This window comes from Ambystoma mexicanum, chromosome 1p, assembly GCF_040938575.1.
Source record: "Ambystoma mexicanum isolate Mex_15411 chromosome 1p, UKY_AmexF1_1, whole genome shotgun sequence".
In the NCBI taxonomy this organism is placed as follows: Eukaryota; Metazoa; Chordata; class Amphibia; order Caudata; family Ambystomatidae; genus Ambystoma; species Ambystoma mexicanum.
In genome coordinates, this window is record NC_090921.1 from 213,954,604 (window position 1) to 213,975,068 (window position 20,465).

Consider the following 20,465-nt stretch of genomic DNA (forward strand, 5'->3'; position numbering starts at 1 on the left):
CTAACGGCTCGACTTTCCTCTGCATGAATACAAACGTTCTGAATAGAGCCTTTGCCCAACATCAGAAGGTGCTACTTGCTAAGAATGTCAAGAATAAACCACCCTCTCCCAAATCAACTTTTTTGGCATTTAAATCAAGCACTAAAGGGCTGGATTTGGCCCACCATGAAAATGTTCTCCCCATACAATGCAGTTACGCTTTCACTATAATGTAGCTGAAAGTTGTCACACTCAGAAAAGTGCACATTGAATAGAAATATCCCTGAGCTAGCTCTCTCTCTCTCTCTCTCTCTCTCTCTCTCACCACCCCCTCCTCCCAATAGGCCCCACATGGATGAAGACGTGCACAGGTGTGCTACCTCAGGGTCTCCGTTCTCATTAACGTGACATACATGTTTGAATACGTTAAACAGGGCCAGCATTGTTTGGAAGCTCTAACACCAGCTCTTACCATCTCTGTGTTTACAGAAACATTTTCATCGTTTGGTTTATAAAAAATGTCATGTTTTTTTTTTTAATGCTCTCGGAATTCTCTGATGCATACTTGTATAGAATGAACGTTCCATCTAAATAATTCTTGAGTACTTTAACACGGCATGTATTGTTTAGAAGCCAGATTTGTAACACAAGCGTTACTAATTACTTTATTTTTTATATTGAATTTCAGAACAATGGAACTCCTTTCTCATCCCAAAGGGTGGTCCCACACTAGCTGTGTGTCACTTCTAGAATATGCGCGAGAGCCAGTACTTGATGCTGGAGCGGCATGGCTTGCTCCGGCAGCGGGGCGCGACGCAGTACTTTTTCTGGGGGCTTCCCGGGAATATCTTGTCGTCTGACTGGCTCTGCTGGGAGCGAATGTTGCCATCCCGGGAGGCCTTTGGAGTCCTAGAGACCCTTTCTCCTCTGTTATCCGCACTGCGATCTCCTGCGTGACTGGCTTTGGCCCGTTTGTTTCTCTGCACTGCCAAAAAAAGAAAGCAAGGATCACAAACAAGGCAACATTTTAACAACAACAATGTAGCCAGGCAGGGTAAATGGCTTGAAGATCATTTTCACAACAACAATGTAGCCAGGCAGGGTGAATGGCTTGAAGATCATTTTAACAACAATAATGTAGCCAGGCAGAGTGAATGGCTGGAAGATCATTTCAACAACAACAATGTATCCAGGCAGGGTGAATGGCTTGAAGATCATTTTAACAACCACAATGTAGCCAGGCAGGGTGAATGGCTTGAAGATCATTTTAACATCAACAATGTAGCCAGGCAGGGTGAATAGCTGGACGATCATTTTAACAACCACAATGTAGCCAGGCAGGGTGAATGGCTTGAAGACCATTTTAACAACAACAATGTAGCCAGGCAGGGTGAATGGCTTGAAGATCATTTTAACAACCACAATGTAGCCAAGCATAGTGAATGGCTTGCAAAGAGCATGTTGCAGATGCTTCTTGTACCCAGGAAATTAAAGAATCAACATGCCATCCCAGCGTGCCAAGGGAGGTGCTCGGCATAGGCAAATCTATGGGCATTCGCCTCCTGGCAAGCACCACACTGTATCCTCCAAGCCAACACCACTCCAAGCTTCTTTCGGCAAGACACGACATTGCCTTGAGGAGACATATTTTTCATATTGTATGGCGAAGGCAATATCAGTGGTTCTGTCATTTCATCGACAGATGTTCTTTCAATGGGTTTTTTAACAAATATTTTTCAAAGAAAAACACTTATGCCGTATTGTTTTTTCTCTATTGCTGACCCCCCACCTCCTATATGGACCCTCTGACAAAGACTATCTTATAGGACAAAGACTGTTGATGAAAGGACGTTGAACCATACCAGTAGTCCGTAAGAGTAAAAATACACCTCATTGCCTTTGATTGAAAACTAGCCCAATCCTAAATTCTGGAAAACTCAGCATTGCTTGGAGGAGCCAACTCCACTAACCCACACTTGTAGATGGACACCATGTTAGCCGGTAAAACACCACTCACGCATTTACTAGCAGAAAGAAAGCACGATTTGCTGTGGGTGGAAATTACTTCATACCCTTATGTGAAAGACCCAACCTGGCTTGGTGGAGACCATATCATAAGCCCTCACTTATCGGTCGACCCAAGGCTAGAGAGCCCTTACGCCAGTAGGAACAATTATGAAAAAAAGAGACTGCTCTTTCAGGGCTTCCTTGCAAAAAAGGCACCGTGATGGAGGCTACTGCGCTTTCTTGAGGGAATACTGGTGCCTCATTGGCTAGAGAGGACAACAACTCTAGTCCTGGCGTGTAAAAAGATACCAGACTGCCTTGAGAAAGCAATCATTTGAGCCTTTGCCTGTGAGAAGACACCACCGTTCCTACTGGAGACAAACAAGGGACTACTAACCTGCATCATGACACAAGGGCATGCAGAGTCATCTAATCTAGTCCCTTGCATAGCGGTAGAAAGTCCACCAGGACAAAGCGTGGCTTCCCCATTAAAATAACTAGGATTTGCTCCAACTTGGAAGATGAGAATGTTCCTGTCTGCAGTTCACTTGATAACACAAAACACTGGACATATGATGTGTGTTACTGTACATAAGCTTCTTTTCTGGAACAAGACTGAGTCAGATCAAAAATGCTCACAGAACCTAATATTTGCCCTCACTCAAAGTACTGGATTTACTTTTTAACAACACATGATTCTTCAGGAAAGACTGTATATTCAGATTGGTGTTAGAATGGCCTATCAATCAAATACTTTAAATGGCAGTATAGGTTGTGTTCTATCTTTTTTTAAATTTGTTAAGCCAAACTCTGCCGAGCACACATGGGGTTCCATTTGGCTCACATCAAAGGAAGCTGTGTAGCGTGCACATCGTTTGGTGCAGCGCATGCCCTGACTGAGGAGACCTCCACAGGCTATGGCAGCAGGTCAGGTTGGGATAATCTGGAGGAAATCCTGACTATTAAAGATAGAGCAGTTTTATAAGAAGATCTTCCTGTCTTGAAAGTTTTAGTTCTATCTGATTTCATCGACGAGATTTGGTTGAATCCAAATCCATCTATTTTTTTTCTTTTAAGTCAGGCTACAAATCTATGCAGGTGGGGGGGGGCTGACCCGTAGCACCCCCTTATCCCTTCCACCTTAATTGTTACCCTTAATCACCCCCCCACAAATATTTGCGGGCAAATTCAGTCAAAATAATTAGATGGATTTGTCTTTGAAAAAATCTCCGGCGATGAAACCTCTCTATTCCTTGAAAAGTGAGCGATATGGGAAATGATTTGGTGTTAGAACAACAGTCCCTGTGAGATGAAAGTTACATCAGTGTAAGTTTACTGTACCCTTAGTTCTCTAACATTGATATCTTCCATAGATTCAAATGTTTACAATATCCCCCGATGGGGTGGAAGGAGGAATATTCAAAGCAAGTTAATCTATGAAAGTTCCATTGCTGTGCAATTTGCACCTCTCTTCTCTGAGAGCATATAAACCGATGCATAAGAAAGTGCAGCATACTTCCGCGATATGCAGTGCATAACTTCATGGCACGGTGCTTCGATCAGAAAACCTATAAGTGGACATCCCTGAGATGAATTATGAGCGGCGCCAAATGCCCAATTTTACAGACCTATGTCATGGCGGTGGCAGGGTGCCAGATTTTGTTCTAGCACTCCTGTGAAACTACAGGAGGGACCCACTGCTGCCACCGCCCATAGCTGCTCCCCACAGTGTCGACATATTTGGGCTTACACTACAGCTCGCACCTGCTCATTGTGGTTGATGAATGCACTAACATTTAATTAGCTTGCAGATCTTTGAATTCTACCCTTGATGCACCTACACCTCTTTAATAGGGATAGTTTGAGAGGTTACCTGCCGATTGTAATACACATATGGCTTTGCTCTCTGTGGTACAATTTGCACATACCTGGTGACTCGTGCCTTTGCTCAGACCCTCCAGGAGTTGATGCTGGTGCCCAGAAATCCTTCTGAAATTTCCACCTCTGGGTCGACGTCGGCATTAATGGAGTATTAGGCGTGTGGGAACCGAAGCCCATATTGGCCATCCGAAGATCTTTTGAGGTCTTGGCAGGGCGGCCCCTCTTCTTAGCCGACTCTATCTTTGATGATGCAGTAGTGGCATAGTGGCCTGTGGAAGAAATAGCGCAGGTGAAATGGTACCTTCTCAGAGAAAAGTACAGTGAGCATCAGAAGTTAATGAACCCGAACATATTGAAACTAATTTACCCTCATTAAATCATTTTTATAATTTTATCACATGGGAAGTGGTAGGTCAGGGGCACATAATGGCCTTCTAAAGACATTAAGGTGACTACAACTACACAACATCCCATACAAATCTGTCCTTCATCCAAAGGCCAACTACGTCAACACAGAAATGGGGTGGAAAGGGATTGTGGGGTATAAAGACCGCTCCAGAGTGACACAGATGGAGAGGCCATGCTAGGCCCCATTGTGAGAGTGAAGCTGGCTAATTTAGAGTTCCATTGAAATCTAAAAGCCAGTCCAAAACATTGTTTTCCGATTTGAGGCCTAGTGAATGAACAAAAATGGGCCTTTTGCAACTTCAGTAAAATACAAAGACACTGAGTTGAAGGAGAGTGTGCCTGAGAACTGTATTATTATAACTGTGTCTGACTTGTAAACAAGGAAAAGGCACATTTCGGCAGATTCTAAACTGCAGCAGTACACATGTGAAAATATACTTTGAAAGGATAGGCATGTGAAAAATGCCAAGGAAGAATGATGCCTGACATTTAAGAAATAAAGTCATTCATTATGTAAAATGACAGCTTGTAAAGCGAAGGCCTATTTCGTTTTTGTAGCAGTGAACACTGGTTTCTTATGTAACTATGGCCTATCTGTGTAAATAATACCAAGAGTGGACTTATTTCTGTTCAAGCATTATGTAAAGAAAAAGTTTATTTTCATGGCAGCAAGCCTGGATGCAATACAAAATGTCATGTGTAAATATGTTTCTTAATTTTAAATGCTATTTCTCAGAATTTTGCATGTAACTGAACTGGTTGTATCTGGAACTGTGACCCCCCTCCCCCCCAGACCTTTAGGTTGGGTTTATCAAGAAAACAGGCCTTGAGCTTCAGTTGAAAATATAAAGAAATGTTGCAAGAGAGATCTGGACTACAGTGATGCAGATAACACAGCCATCCAAAATAACCTTTAAAGGCAGGTCTCCCTATTAACTGCGCATTAGCCTCAAACAAAAACCTTTGAAGCCCAGGAGGGAGGGCATGATCACATGGGCCAGCCAGATGTCCTGATCAGGTCATAGAAGGGAAATGAAACCTAAGATTTGGTGGGGGCTATCTGAAACTGAGGGATCCATGTGGTGCCTTCCCATTGATTAACATTGTGCCACCTTTTCTTTAATTAAAAGATAATTGTATATCCCAGTGAGCTCACCCCGAATTCAGATTAGAGGGGATAAATAGCCTGTTCGGACCATGTAAAAACAAATGTTGTGTGATGGATGCAACTTGAGTTATGAGAACAATTATGATTCTGGCCTTCTCATAATTCTGAGGGAATAGAAAGTTGGTGGGATGGAAGGTTATGGAAGTGAGGTTTGAATCAGGAAGGGGCAGATTTGTGACTATTTCGGCTCAGGAGCAAATTGTGAAAAATGAAGGGCATGTCGAAAGAAAATTAGTATTTTCTGACTCGCCATAAAATATAGAACTAAAAAATATATATGTGCTGGCAATTATCTGAAGAATTAGGGTAGCTGCCATGTTGTTAAACTTTAAGAACCCAAAAGTGTAAAACTACCTGTCATTTTGAAATGATGTATTTCTCCGCCTCCCTCAGCTTCTATAACCCATAACTCCCAACTTCTGGTCCTATCAGCAGCCAGTGGGCATCTTGGTGGGAGGTAAAGGAAGAGAGCTGGCCAATCCATAGCACAGGAATTATTATAATAATGGAGTGTCACCAGCCCTATACAAGATGTGTTTTCTTTCTGAGAGGGACTGACTGATTTGCTGATCTTTCTTTCACTTTTCGACTCTTGGACCTTTCTTTGGACTTTTTATTTTTCCCTTGACTTTCCCACTCTATTGCTTGAGGTAGTCTGTTTCTGGACTCTTGCAGAGAACTAGCAGAGAGACAGGAAAGCTCCCAAGGCCTTAACCATTGCGTGGGAGATAGAGACTGGGAAATCTAGAAGCTAGCTGAGCCTGCCATTTGAGGAGCCAGAGGCAGTCTCGGTGTTGGGGCTACCCTTGACCGAAGCCTATGACCAGATCTGTGCTGTCCTCAGAAGAGCCCTGCTATTTCCCTGGATGCCCCATTACTAAGGCCTCCCATCTAAGTAGATATATCCCAAAGATATCCCAAAGATATGAATAGTGTGGGGGGTTCTGCCAGCTTTAAAATCCATCTCGCATCGCGGGTAGGGAGTGGTACTGTGGAGACTGTGTTAAATTCAATTCAAATGAATTCCGCTATAGAAAATCACCCTATCCATGTAAATTGTATTCTGTTGCGAACTGACTGCCTTAATCCTTGCCATTAAATTGTGGAAACTCACTGGATGAGTGTTGCCAGAGTTTGAAACTAACAAAGTTCATGCCCAGTGGCTTAAAGCTGATATAGACAAAGTACTTGGGTGACTCTACCTTTGTGAAAACCCTGTCTTCTGTACCAAAGGGGGGTGTCCATAATCCCAAAATAAGTAACCCTAAAATGCTGCAATTCAAGTGAATGTAAAGTGAGCAAAACGAAATTTCCTATTTATTTACTTGCATCCCAAACCGACTTTCCCAAAGCCCCACATTTCAGGCAAATAAAAAGCTCAACACGATTTTCCCATTGAGTTCCTTTCCTGACTTTGCCTTTTATACAAATAAAAAGGCCAAGCATTTTTCCCATTGAGTTCCAACCCATAAACGATGTTGTTACTGTATTCCCACTCCCTGTACCTTGCCTTCAGATCCGAGGAGTCATATCTAAATGATACCTGGAGGGGGGGGGGTGTTGCTGGGAGAAAGGAGTATTGTGCCAAACTAAGCAATCACTGTGTGTTGTGTATGTTTCCTATTGGTTAATTTGCAAGAAATCTGATGTAAATTGTGACTGCCAACTTCAAAGTTCTACCTATGTCATATCACAACTGAAGGTCATTTAAACCTGTGTTAGTCAGTTAGTGCAATACATTTAAATTTGTGATATTGTGTAGTGCCACAGCATTGGTGGTTGATGTTTTGGTTGCTATTAGATTTGGCCAAAACTTAAATAAATATAGATTCTTACTATACACTGGCCTGGTTCCTGGCTCATTGGTGGCACAGAGGGTATTTGTTGGGGACCTCACTAATTTTGAATCTGTATAAGCGCTTTGGGTGCGAGCCACCTTGCTTGGGGTGGAAAGGAACTCCACCTGAGTTGAGTGACCGCCTGTACTGAAGTGTTACACATAATGTATCTATCACTATTGTTAGTAATGTATACAGTGCATAATTTATTGGGGGCGTTTGCCAGGGCTCAGCGCTGGCACTTATTTTTTAGCCACATCACTTATTTTCTCAGACACTGTCTTACTATAATTTGGTGTTTTTGCAACTTTATTATTTTAAATCTCATTCTGTAGTTGTTACACAACAAGCAACAACAATGTGAGTGGAGCACAGTCTCTTCATCCTGGGCCGGCTCATTGTTTTCATGAATTTGATGTTCCAGGTGCTAGTTACCCAGACCCTTCAGGATTTTGCGGCATGAAATGGCAAATTTTGCAGCACAAACCTTTATTTATAGCAGCATTTTTGCAGCACAATTTTTGTTGACTGGAGGGTTCAAGATTGGTACATTGCAGGAAAGAAGGCTGTGCGCAAACCTACAAGAGAGCCAGGGTGTCATTATATGTATCTTTTGTATCATTTTAATAGGAAGAGTCCTAGATGTCTCTGGCTTGGCAGAACAGTATTTGTTTTGGCTACGTTTTCTGGTTTAATGTGCATGCCTATTTAATATTATTAACGTTATTAATCATTAACAGTTGTAATGCTGAAAATATTCCCCTTCTATGTTCTCCAATCCCCAAACACCTCTCTCATCCAACACACTTCACATGTCTCACAAATTCCCCATCACAACTTGTATTTTCGAACCTCACACTCAGTCAAACACATGCTCACATGCTCTGTCACACTGCCAAGTCACAATTTGCGCTCTCCGGTACCTGCCAAACTCCAAAACATACTCCCAACTCACACCATACGCCCCCCAATTCTTCCCACAGTATACAGTCCTTCATTCTTGCATGCTACTTCTGTATTTTGCATCCTTTCTCCCATTCCATCAAACTCTTCCCTCATCCTTTCCACTACTACCCCTGAGCCCACGCTCCTTTCACTTTCTGTACCTCTGCTACCTCTCTGATTTCTGGCCCATTGCCCTACTGCATCCGCTCTGCTCTCTTGCCCAGTGCTTCCCCCTCTGACCCACTGCTCTCCTTCTGATCTCCCTTTGCTTTCTTGGCTACCAGTCCACAGCTCACCCATCACTCTCCCTCTCTCTCCTTTCTCTCACATATTGTGACCATTTTAAAATTTTTGAAAACTGTAGATTTTGGCCCAGATCCTCAAAAAATGGGCCATCTAAAATAGAGCAGAGGCTGTGCTGTTTTAGATAACCCATTTTTGGAAATTAGCAGGCCACCATATTCTCAAAGGTGACCTGCGCATTTCCACAGGGCTGAGCTGTAGCGCAAATGATGCTCTGGCCAGACTTCAATACGTTTGTGTTGGAAGCACTCTCCCGACAATGGTCAACAAACGCCCTGTGTATTTCACCGTGACCGGCCCTTAAGGGTCCTGCCACTGTAAAATGCAACCCAAAAAAACACATTTCTATCCCATTTGGGGAACAGAAATGCAAGTGAGACAGCAGCTGTGACACTTACATTTTTGGATGAGTCAGTAGGGTTAGTAAAGACATTATAAAGCAGTGGCATCCCTCGTCTACCTATACAACATGGGCGCATAGGGCTGCTTAAAATTTGTGCACATTTAAAAGCGCATCTTCTTTGTCAATTTGGGATGCGCTTTTAAATGCGCAGAAACGCCCCCTGATTTGCGCAAGGGGGGGGGGACATCTGAATGGGCGCATATAAGAAGCGTCCATTCAGATATCCTTTGTGGATTGGACTGCTCTTTTTTTGCACAAGTGCTGGGATGTGTAAATAAATAATAAATGTGCCTTTCTTGAGTCAAAAAAAGAGTTGAGGAACTGGCACCTTGAGTATTTTTTGTTTGTTTCAAAAACGGCAATTTTTGTGGGTGTTTTTGAAAAAACATCAGTTTTTGCGCTTTAAAAAAACTGCTGTTTCTTGCAGCTTTGTGCGGGTTTGCAAAATCGCTGTAAGCTGAAGGGTCTTATTGGAGGGCCGCGAGTATAGGCTGGCCACAGAGGAGGAAATAAAAAGAGTGATGGGGGAGTTGCCTGGGTGGGTTGAAGAGGCCTCAGGCTCACAAGGAGATGGTGGAGCGAACAGACAATGGTGTATCAAGGGACCCAAAAGGAGGTGGATCCCTGGATCAAGCAAATTTCAGAAGTTGGACACTCCCCCGGCCAGCACAGCACTCCTTGTTGTGGCCCTACATCGACACAGTGGGACTCCTGCTTAGCAACTGCACGTGGGTTTCCCAATGTAAAATGATAATGTCACACAAATCGGGCTCCCTAGCCCTCCATAAAGTGCCCACCTATCATTTTGGTCCTCTGTCACCCTCCCTATCACTACCCTAATGTAAGACTACCACTTTCTCTCCTCCAAATAACATTTGGTGCCTTTTATTTTTCACCGTCTTGAAGGATTACTGTGGGAATCACTGGCATCAGGGCAAAAAAACCAAGGTAGCTTTTAATTCCTGAAAAGTCTCAGTACTGCAATGCACCACGAGAAGTATATAACAGTTTTTGGGACCCCATTATCCATCACATTTCTTAAAAACTAGTGGATGTATTTACACCAAACAGAAAAAGATATATCTGTCCATCTCAGTTCTTATTCTGTACAAATCGTGCTCGTGTTCACAGGAAGCACCTTTTTCTCTATGGGAAAATGAATGGGAATAGTTTCCCCAACCTTTACTATTGCAGTGGCTAACATTTTCTAATATGTCAATCGACATGACCCCCACAACTGCAGCTGCCACCACACCAAACCATCTGGCAATAAAGAGTCAAGCAACCACTGACTTACAAAGCCACTGAGTGCCGATACAGCAATCAGGGCCTCCATCAGTCAGTCAGCTAGAGCTGCTCCTCACACCAACATGTGCCACAAGAACATCTGGAGAGATGAGGATCACTGGAAAAGGACAATGTGCACCACACCCAAACCCCCAGAGGAACCAGTCATATCTGGAAGGTCCTAGGAGATGCTGGTCTGAGTTTTCTTTTTAAAACACAACCACCACCTCTGATAAAGACCATCAGGACATTCCCCATCATCTGCAGATCAAAATGTCTTGACAGAAGGTCCAGGGGGGCCTTGGTTGCCAGCAGGTGGTGACAATACAAGTTGTGGATCTGGAAATGGAGAATACAGCACAGGTCATTAGGAAGGTGACAACAGTCTCCACAAACTCAAAAATAAGTCAGGTGCAAGAAAGCAGGCCCACAGTAGGGCAGCAAAGCACCAGGCAGGGTAAAATACTACTTCAACTAACAGAATGCAGGAGGCACCCAAAAGATGTTGGCATAACTTCCTCCTAGAAAGCTCTGCGGTGTGCAAGGGGCTCAGATACTGCCTTGCGTGTCTGATGCCTCACCTTCTCCCCTTCTAAATTACCTGTAGGGTATAAACGCAGACATTCAGCTAGCACAGCTGGTATCTACACTCCCAATAGCCATGGGAAACTGGCATAGTGCAAATGAATACAGGCGATGCGATGGGTGCTGGGTTAGGGCGGGGAGTGGGATGGATATTGGTTTACAGGGAGGGAGGCTGTGTGTGCAATGTGTGTTGTGTAAAAAAGGCGGTGTGTTGTGTAAAAAAGGCGGTTGGGTGCAATGGATGGGTTAGGGCAGGGAGTGTGATGGATTTTGATCACAGAGGGGGAGGCTGCGTGTGCAATAGTCATGTCTCGCCTTACCTTACGCTACAAAGGCTGGCGTTTTCGACTTCTCCAAGGTCTGTATTTCCTTCTTGCTGGTTGTTCCTATTCCAAGATGGCGGCCGACACGAACGTGACATCCCTTCCAGTATGGCGGCTCTTCCGTTTCTGGTCTGCTGTTGCTAACGTTATATGAGGCCATCGCCAGAGCAGTAAGCTACGCCTTATTGCGTTCTGTCCCTTCCTTACGCTCCAGTGTTCTACACTTGTCTGCAGTCCTGATTCCTTATGTCTCCGTTTTCCCTCGATTTCCCTTTCTGAATGCATGCCTGATGCAGTTCACCTGTAAGCCCCTCCAATTTGTTATGGGTCGATCAAACATTTATTATATTGTGTCACATCTAACTGGAAGCACCCTAAGTTGGACCACCCCTTTTGTGACAGCAGCGAGCCCATTGTTTGACCAGTTTGACATCTTTATTGTGAAACTAAAACGCATGTTCGGTCACCCTGAACCCTCATGTATACCGCTCTTTAGAAGCTATTGGATTGCCGTCAAGGTTCTGCATCTCTTCTAACATGACTCAATTCAAACAACTTGCTGATGAAACTAGGTGGTCTGAAGATGCCAAGTTCACTCTTTTCAGACGGCAGTTAAACAATGAACTAAAAGACGAATTAGCACGGGTTCCGCATCCAGCCACTTGCAGGAAAGAAGATCCGGAAAAAGAAGCCCTCGACCCGACAGTCTTACTCAAGATCTGCATCCTACCACCATGACGGAAGTAAATCAAGAAACACCAAAACCCATAGAGTTAGGAACTGCCTGAGGGCCCCTCTCCATGGAGGAGAGAGCTTGACGTAGAGACCAGGGCATCTGTATGTATTGTGGCACGGCTGATCACATAGTATGAGTATGCCCCCCAGACCCTCACAGTTCCCTAGGATATAATCTGCAGTCCACAGAAGGTACATCTAAATCTATGTCCACCTGTCTGTTTGTGATTGGTATGACTTTGGAATGGGAAAATTGCATCCTCACCTCGGGAGCTGCAGGAATGGTCATGGATGACACTTGATCCCCTCATTACTGCCTACCCAGACAAAGGAAAACTGAGGCCATGGCAGTTGAAGGAGCTGATGGAGAACCTTTGGTTTCGGTATTGGTGGACAACCCCAGACATGTTTCGCCAACAAGGCCGAAACATGTCTGGGGTTGCTTGTGTTTCCGTGCAGAGGACCTGGCCTAGCAGTTCGGGCTGGGCTGGTACCATTGGTGGCAGTACCAGACTGATTTGCATATGGCTGGACCCCTTTTGCAATGGCGCAGACGGGCTAAAAAACGGTGGTGTGGAAGGTTGCCCAGAGCAATGACAGTGGTTTAGATTCATTCAAAACCTTCCACCCATCACTTTTGTGCTTACAGTTTGTCTCACTATGTGAGAGAGGGTATGCCCAGACGTGGGTCCCTTGCTCGCTGCGCCATAGGGAACCAAGCTGCACCTCACTGAGGAGGCCCAACAAGGCCGAAACAGGTCTCGGGTTGCTTGTGTTTCCGTGCAGACGGGACCTGGCCTAGCAGTTCGGGCTGGGCTGCTACCATTGGTGGCAGTACCAGATTGATTTGCATATGGCTGGACCCCTTTTGCAATGGCGCAGACGGGCTAAACAACGGTGGTGTGGAAGGTTGCCCAGACCAATGCCAGTGGTTTAGATTCATTCAAAACCTTCCACCCATCACTTTTGTGCTTACAGGTGGAACATTCAGACTCATTATTTATGACTAATAATGACCATGTTGTACTCGTCTCTTTTGATTTGATAAAGACATCTCATTTTCCACTGATTCTAGGTATTCTTTGGTTGCACCTCCACAACCCCTATATAAACTGGGCCTCTGACTCCTTGTTTTTGGGTTCTGAATTCTGCATGCAACATTGTATTAAAAATAAAAGTGTAAAGGAGTGGATTCCCTCTCGGGAACTACAACAGAATCCTCCTTTGCTGTCTACCATCTGCACTGTCCCCCCTCAAACATAACTTTGGCAATGTGTTTTCAGACAAGCAGGAAAGGGCTCTGCCACCTCATTTGTCCTTTGACTGAGCAATAGCCACTCACCCTGGATCCCAGATACCCTTTTGCAGAATGTTTATTCTATCAGAGCCTGAAAAGAAAGCCTTAAAGTAATACCTCGAAACCAACTTAAAGAACGGTCTTATTGCAACACCCAAGTCCTCAGCGGGGGCATCCCTTTTTTGTGCCTAAAAAGGGGTGCTCTGAATTACGTCCATGCTTAGACTATAGACATCTAAACAATTGCACTAGTAAAGATAGATATCCTTTACAGTTGATTTCTGATATTCTCAGAGCCCTGCACGGTGTGACAATCTTCCCCAAACTCGACCTGCGGTGTGCCTATCACTTACTACGAATCCGTGAGGTAGATGAATGGAAAATCGGCTGCTGTACCCCATATGGGCACTTCGAATACAGGGATATGCCTTTCGGACTAACAAATGCCCCTGCTATCAATCAAAGATACATGGATCATGTCTTCACTGATGTCCTCTTTCATACCGTCATCGTCCATTCGGACGATATATCAATCTTTTCCTCTGGCATTCAGGAACATGTAACCCATGTGCGAGAAGTCCTATGCCGTCTACGATCACATAATTTGTTGGCCAAGCCAGAAAAGTGTTCCATCCATTAGTCATCATAGGCCTACCTGGGTTTTATCCTATCCCCAGAAGGAGTCTCAATGGACCCGGAAAATGTAACTGCCATCACCACCTGCCCAGAACCCAGTTCTGTGAAGACGGTACACAGCTTTCTGGGCCTTTGTAGCTTCTACTGTAAATTCATCCGACATTTCTCCCCAGTAACAGCACCCATTTCAGTTACATTAAAAGGAAAGGGACCGGGAGGCCACCAGGTGCATAGCAGCTTAAGCCGTGTGCTTGTGGCCCGTGAGGTCCGGAAAGTGACCCGAGCCCCCACTTTCAGACCCCCTGTGAGCAACAAGGCAGTGGATCAGCTGTGTGGGAGCCCCCATGCCCCTGAACTGCAAGAACGGCACGATCAGTGCCTTAAGAGTGGTGTTCAGGCCAGCCGCATTCAAAGCCGGAAAGTTAAAGTGGCTTTCCCCTCCCGCTGCAGCTGGCACACGCAGCAGAGAACGGAGGAGGAGCACTGTGTGGGGCCCAGCACTGCCCAGAGGAGAGGGTCTTGCGCAGAGAACATCACGAGCTCCAGGGGACCCAGGTGGACTGCCCCCTGGCCTTCATTATCCTGCGACTGGCGGCCAACGGCCCCTCCCCCCTCGAAGGCCACTCCAGAGGCCCAGAGAATTCTTTGAGGCATCACAGTCATCAGGGGCACAACGGGAAGGGCCCCATGGTACCTACATGTAGCCCCGTCACCCAGAGAGGAACAGCCATGAGCACAGGCCTGTGGCCCTGGATCCCAGAAACTAAGGGTGCACTGGTACACAGGGAGGTGTGGGCCCCCAACACCGGGGCGTGTCTCTGCCCCATGGAGATAGTGGGCAGTGGGGAGCCCCACAGTGGGACTTTAGGTGCACAGAAGGAGGCACTGGAGTGGCCCTAAAGGACCGGAACAACAGAAGGGGGGAGCGGGCCACTGGCACTCTGGGGGAGGGGAAATGGACAGCCCTCGCATACCACCTGAAGCAGAGGGGGAGCCCCCCCTGAGCACCCTGGACAACCCCTCATTTCTCCACTGCCTGGGGAAGTGTAAAGGCCCAAGAAAGAGCGGGCCCCCATGACTGGGGTGTGTACCTTCTGTCTGAGGAGAGGGGCCCAAGGGGCACAGCCGCACAGATCTTGCTTTTGGGGCGCATGGGCCTTCATACCTAGGACTGACCCGGGAGGCCACAGGGACCCATCCTCATCCTAGTCACCCCACACAAGTGCACCTCGTGGGTGGTGGTGTTGCATGGACTGGATATCGCGACTTGCAGGCGATAACTACAACCCGAGGCCTGACCCAAGCACAGCGGACCATAGACCATGGCGGGGAAAGAAGAAGACTCAATGGCAACTAAGAAGGATGTAGCCTCAATAATGGACGAGATCAGGAGCATGAGAGCGGACATAGGTGGAAAAGTGGCCAAGATCATGCAAAGGATCGACAAGATAGAGGAGAGACTGCAGGAGGTTGAGCACAACCAGTCCTCACCGGACCTAATGGAAACCCAAATTGACGTGCAGTTGACCAAAATTGAATGCAGAGAAGTTGAGAACTCCCTGAAAATGAATGATTTTTAGAACAGAGAGAGGAGAAATAATCTCAGGATCTTTGGGATACGGGACAAAGAAGGAGAGACGGAGAGAGAAATGGAATCTGTACAAAATCATAAAACTAATTTCGGGGACCGACTCCATAGATGAACCCAATATTGAAAGCATACACAGAGCGGGTGGAACCCCTGGGGCTCCAGATTGGTCTTTGCTCACTTCCACAAATATCCAGAAAAGGTCAAAATTCTCGAGAGGGCAAGGAAGGTGGGCTTGCCAATTACGGTGAAGACAGGATTACCATATTCCAGGACTTATCATCCCTGACCCTCCCCAAGAGAAGGCTCTGCCAGCCCCTCACCAAGTTGCTCAATGATAAAGGCATTCGATACAGATGGGGGTTCCTGTTCTCTATTTTGGAATCAGCAGACATACGCATAAATTGGTAACCGATTAGGAGACCAACGGAGCCAAGGATGAACTACTGGGGGATGCTGAGGCCCCCTCGGGCTCACAGGAGACAGGCGTCAAGGGAAGACAGTGGCAGCTCAAAGGCCCAGGAAGGAAACATGGGCCTGGAAATACAAGAAACTGAGTGCATCCCCGGCTGCCGGAACTTGTACTATCCTATCAGCAGGCTCAGAGACTTACAACTTAGCCTTAAGGTCAGGGGAGGGTGGGGCCTGAATGCTGAAGGAGCTGACTGCAATTTATATGTGGAAGGTCTTAGCGCTGGTGGGGGGCACAAGGGGTGTTTGCTTGTTCTTACACTACATGCTGTTGGTATCACACAGAGAAAGCGGGGAACAACCTGCATGACGGGTCAGGTTTGTGGTTCGGCCATACCCTGGATGGATCTTGATGAAGGGCAGAGCACCAAATGGGTGGGGGGAGGAGGTGGGGAGGGTTTGAGGGGGAAAGGGGACCTTTGGCTCTTAGTTATTTTGATGTGGGGTTTAGTACATGATAATGTGTGCACAATACAGCGGCACAGCAAGTGGAGCAGAGGGGGCATTGGCAGTGGGATAACATGATGATAGCGCCTGTTGATGGGCAGCAAACGGGCGACCTGAGGGTTGGTACCCTGAATGTAAAGGGCCTTCATTCCCCCACGAAGAGATCATTGGTGGCAAGGGAGTTCCATAGGTTGGGGCTCGAAGTTCTTGAGGGGTAGAGCAGAGAATCCCGAATGGCACAGTGGGACACTAAATCTGCGGCTCTGGCCCCTGCAGGAAAGCGGGAGTGGGTATCCTGGTGCGCAAGACCCTCAGAATGGTGATCTCAAAGGTTTCGGCAGATGTGGATGGGCATGTCCTTCTGGTTACAGGAAGCATCCGAAAGGTGAACTTCATGTTCGCCACGATTTACGCACCTAATCAGGGACAACTGAGATTTATGAAGAGTACACTTCCCAAGATACTTTGTGAGTGCTCAGGACACCTGGTTCTGGGAGGCGACTTTAACACTTGGGCCGATGTTTCAATGGACAGGCAGACTACACAAATACAGAGACAGGGACTCTTGAGACAGGGCCCTGGGGAGATTGGGGAGACCTTAGGATTGCATGGCCTGAGAGATATATGGCGTCACTTCCAACAGCAGTAAAGGAGCTACGCGTTCTTCTCACCCCCCCATGGAACTTTTACGAGGATAGATTACATATACATCAAGGGATCTGTGGGATGTTGTCCAGGGGTCAGAGAATCATCAAATTTCTTGGACAGACCACAAGCTGGTCATGGTGGACCTGGGCTGGTTGGGAATTAACCCTAAGGGTCGATGTAGCGTGCTATGAATCCCTGATAAAAGACCCAGTGTTCCGGGATGTACTGCGAACAGAGATCAGGGAATTCTTTACCATAAACAATACTAGGGAGGTAGCGAACAGAATTGTCTGGGAAGCGGTGAAGGTGACCTGGCATGGAATATTGGTTAAAGGGGGGTACGAAAAAAGAGGGAGTAGACCATTATTGAACAGGGATTACAGGAGGAGATTCTCAGTCTGGAGAAACAGGCTCAGTCAACAGTGGTGGGAAAGGAAGGATAACTCGCTGAGGCAAGGAGTAAGAGGGAAGAGCTGAGATTACTTGAGGAAGGGAAAATAATCCTGAATTTGCAAGTCCTCAAGCAAACATTCTATGTGAAGCAGGACAAGGCAGATGCACTGCTGGTGGCCAGGTTACGGGGACATAGGGCGGATAGGTGGAAGTCATTGGGAAATATGAGGTTCTGGTGTCATCGCCAGATCCTATTACCAGACTCTGAATAAATCGGAGTCCACACAGGAGGAAGGGAGAATTGATACTTATCTGGCAGATATCCAATTGCCCACACAATCCAGAGTGGAGTCCAGGGAACTGGAGGCGCCCATAATGAGAGAAGAGATCAGACAGGCAGTGGCACGTATGCCATTGGGCAAGGTGCTGGGTGAAGACAGGTGTTCGGCAGGTTTCTACAAATCATTTGTAGAAGTTCTCTTGCCCTTCATAATAGAGCTCTTCAATGACATATTGGAAACAGGGGTCGCCCCGAACTCGTTCAAGTTCTCATTACGGTAATACCCAAGGAGGGGAGAGATTCCAAGTCCTGCGGGTCTTATCGGCCCATCTCAATATAGATGCTAAACTATATGCTAGGGTTCTCACAGCTAGGCTGGAAGAGCACATGCCTCGATTGATGCACCCGGCCCATTAAAGGCCAACAGGGAGCCGACACGATGAGGGAATCCCTGCACTTACTATACGGGGCACTTGGGGCAGTAGGAGACCCCGCCTTTCTTTCAGTGGATGCGAAAAGGCATTTGATAGGGTGGAGTGGGATTTCTTGAAAGCGGGTCTGGTTAAATGTGGCATGCGGGACAGACTCTTATAGGGGATCATGGCAGTGTATTCATCACCAAGGGCATGTGTCATGGTTAACGGTGGGTACTCGCGTTGGTTTGGCCTGAGGAGAGGAACTAGACAGTGGTGCCCCCGTTCACGGACCCTCTTTGTGCTTTCCCTTGAACCACTAGCACAGAGGATCGGAAAGAAGCCCAGAGTTGAGGGGTTCTGCGTGGGGGTAAAGAGTATAAAATTGCACTATATGCGGATGACATGTTATTACATGTGGTGAACCCCCTAGTCTCTGTACCAATGGCGATCCAACTGAACAAACAATATTGCTCCTATCGGGATTCAAGATTAGTCAGTCCAAGTCGGTCCTCGTTCCCTGAGAAAAGAGTGGAGACCGGAGCGTAGCCAGATTCACGCCCCTGGGAGTACAGGTCAGTATGGGGCCCCTGAGGTATCTGTGGATTAATGTAACAAGGGATCTTAGAGAGCTTTTGGAGGGTAACTTCACCCCCACTGATGGGCAAACTTAAAAAAACCTGAAAAAATGGCAAGCTCACAGTCTCCTGGCTGGGATGCCTCAACGCCCTCCAAAAGGTTCTCATCGCAAAGATCCTTTACCTGTTCCAGATGTTACCCATCCAAATCCCAGACCCATTCTTTAGGGATGCTAGGGGCACGATGCTGAACTTCCTATGGCAGGGGGAAAAGGCCAGGATCCCCACAGGGACCCTGGTCCTTCCTAAGGAGAAAGGAGGAGTCGGTCTGCCAGACCTGAAACTTTACTATTAGGCCGCTCAACTTAGAGTCCTGATACCCAGCCTTGGGTCGCCTTAGACAACACACACATGCATCCGGCAATTGTCGGGGAATGGCTGTGATACCACGTAGGATTCAGGAACACTGATTCTGGGGACAATCTAGCATGTTTGGAAGAATGGTATGGAAATGGTAGGGGTCACGGCATGGCTATCCCCTTTGGGACATATCTGGGTACTGGGAGTGAGAGACGCCATAGACAAACCTGAGGGATATGTAGTCCTGTATGAGGCGGGATTAGAGAGGATCGGACAGCTTTGGAGGGAGGGGAGATTCATTACCATCCAAGAACTTGAAGAGGCGTTGAACATCAGCAGACTCCCGGTCCTTCTCTACATCCAACCGAAGGATGCACTGGTGAGGGAGGGCTGGAGGGAACAGATCCAGAGGGACCTGTCCCCTTTTCAGAGGCTCCTAGACACCTGGACTGAGGGGAAGGGGCTGAGCTCAGCCATGTACTGAGCCTTAGTGGAATCAGGGAAGGGGTCCATGGACAAACTAAGGGAAAGATGTGAGAGAGCCATGCGGGTGTGGGGGTGTGGATTGGACCAACCTCTCTGGGATAAACTCTGTAGGGGTGCCTACCGGACCTCAATATCCTGTCAATACAAACTCCACGCAATCAAGCTCCTACATAGGTGGCAGTACGACCCCGGCACACTCTCCAGGATGTATCAGAGCATCAGTCCCTTATGTTGGCGTGAATGTGAGACAAGGGCAGATTACTGGCCAATGAGGTGGGGGTGCCCTAGGGTCCAGTTGTTCAGGGATGACATTTTGGGATGGATAAAGGATTTCGATGGCATCCCCAGAGTGAAGGCTCCTTTGTTGGTCTTTTTTGGACTAGAAGAGGTGGAGGGAGAGTGCTCTAGACTCTCCCCGATGGCTGCAGACCTACTATTGGTGGCCAGGGCATGTCTGATGACCCGATGGAAAAATGTGCGTACCCCAAGCAAAAAAGGATCAGTGTAGCTAAAAGTATGTATGCGATGGAAAGAATAATTGCAGGACTCCACGGCCTGGGGGATCCCTGGAATTGGAATGGGCTGAGTTTGTCAACAAATATGTGTCATCTGAGGCAGATTGATTTGGTACACTGCCGGAGAACTGAACTGAAAGTGCCGGGATCACCATGGCAAAAATATCACATTCAAGAATGAATGCACATGGTTGTAAGGGACAAAGGGACCGCCCTCAAGGGCCCAGAATCTTGTTGGAATCAAATGCAGCGGACACCGCCGCGATTTGACATGCCAAATAGACTAAACAGAAAAGAGCCTTAGTTTGGGGGCCCTTTTTGGTGGGGAGGGAGTGGGCAGTGGGTGGACGGATGGGAGCGCTAATGACTCCAATATTGTGTCACTATACCTCAAAACCTTTTATCGTGGAGACAAACACCTCCAATGTGGCTATTGGTGCAGGCCTTATTCAAAGGGGTGCAGATGACAATGAACACCTGATTGGCTACCG

The 20,465-nt window shown here is 46.8% G+C and overlaps 1 protein-coding gene across 3 annotated transcripts in view; it reads right to left on the reverse strand.

The window, feature by feature from the left end:
- Positions 1-599: 599 nt before the first annotated feature.
- Positions 600-20,465, reverse strand: part of LOC138567878 (micronuclear linker histone polyprotein-like) — a 141,992-nt gene continuing 122,126 nt past the window's right edge. For all 3 annotated transcript variants that reach the window (XM_069646372.1, XM_069646375.1, XM_069646376.1), the window contains 2 exons: positions 3,915-4,136; positions 600-964 (listed from right to left, as the gene is read on the reverse strand). In XM_069646372.1, coding sequence (XP_069502473.1) covers positions 726-964; positions 3,915-4,136 — 461 coding nt within the window. In that variant the 3' untranslated portion in view covers positions 600-725. The remainder of the gene's footprint in view (positions 965-3,914; positions 4,137-20,465) is intronic.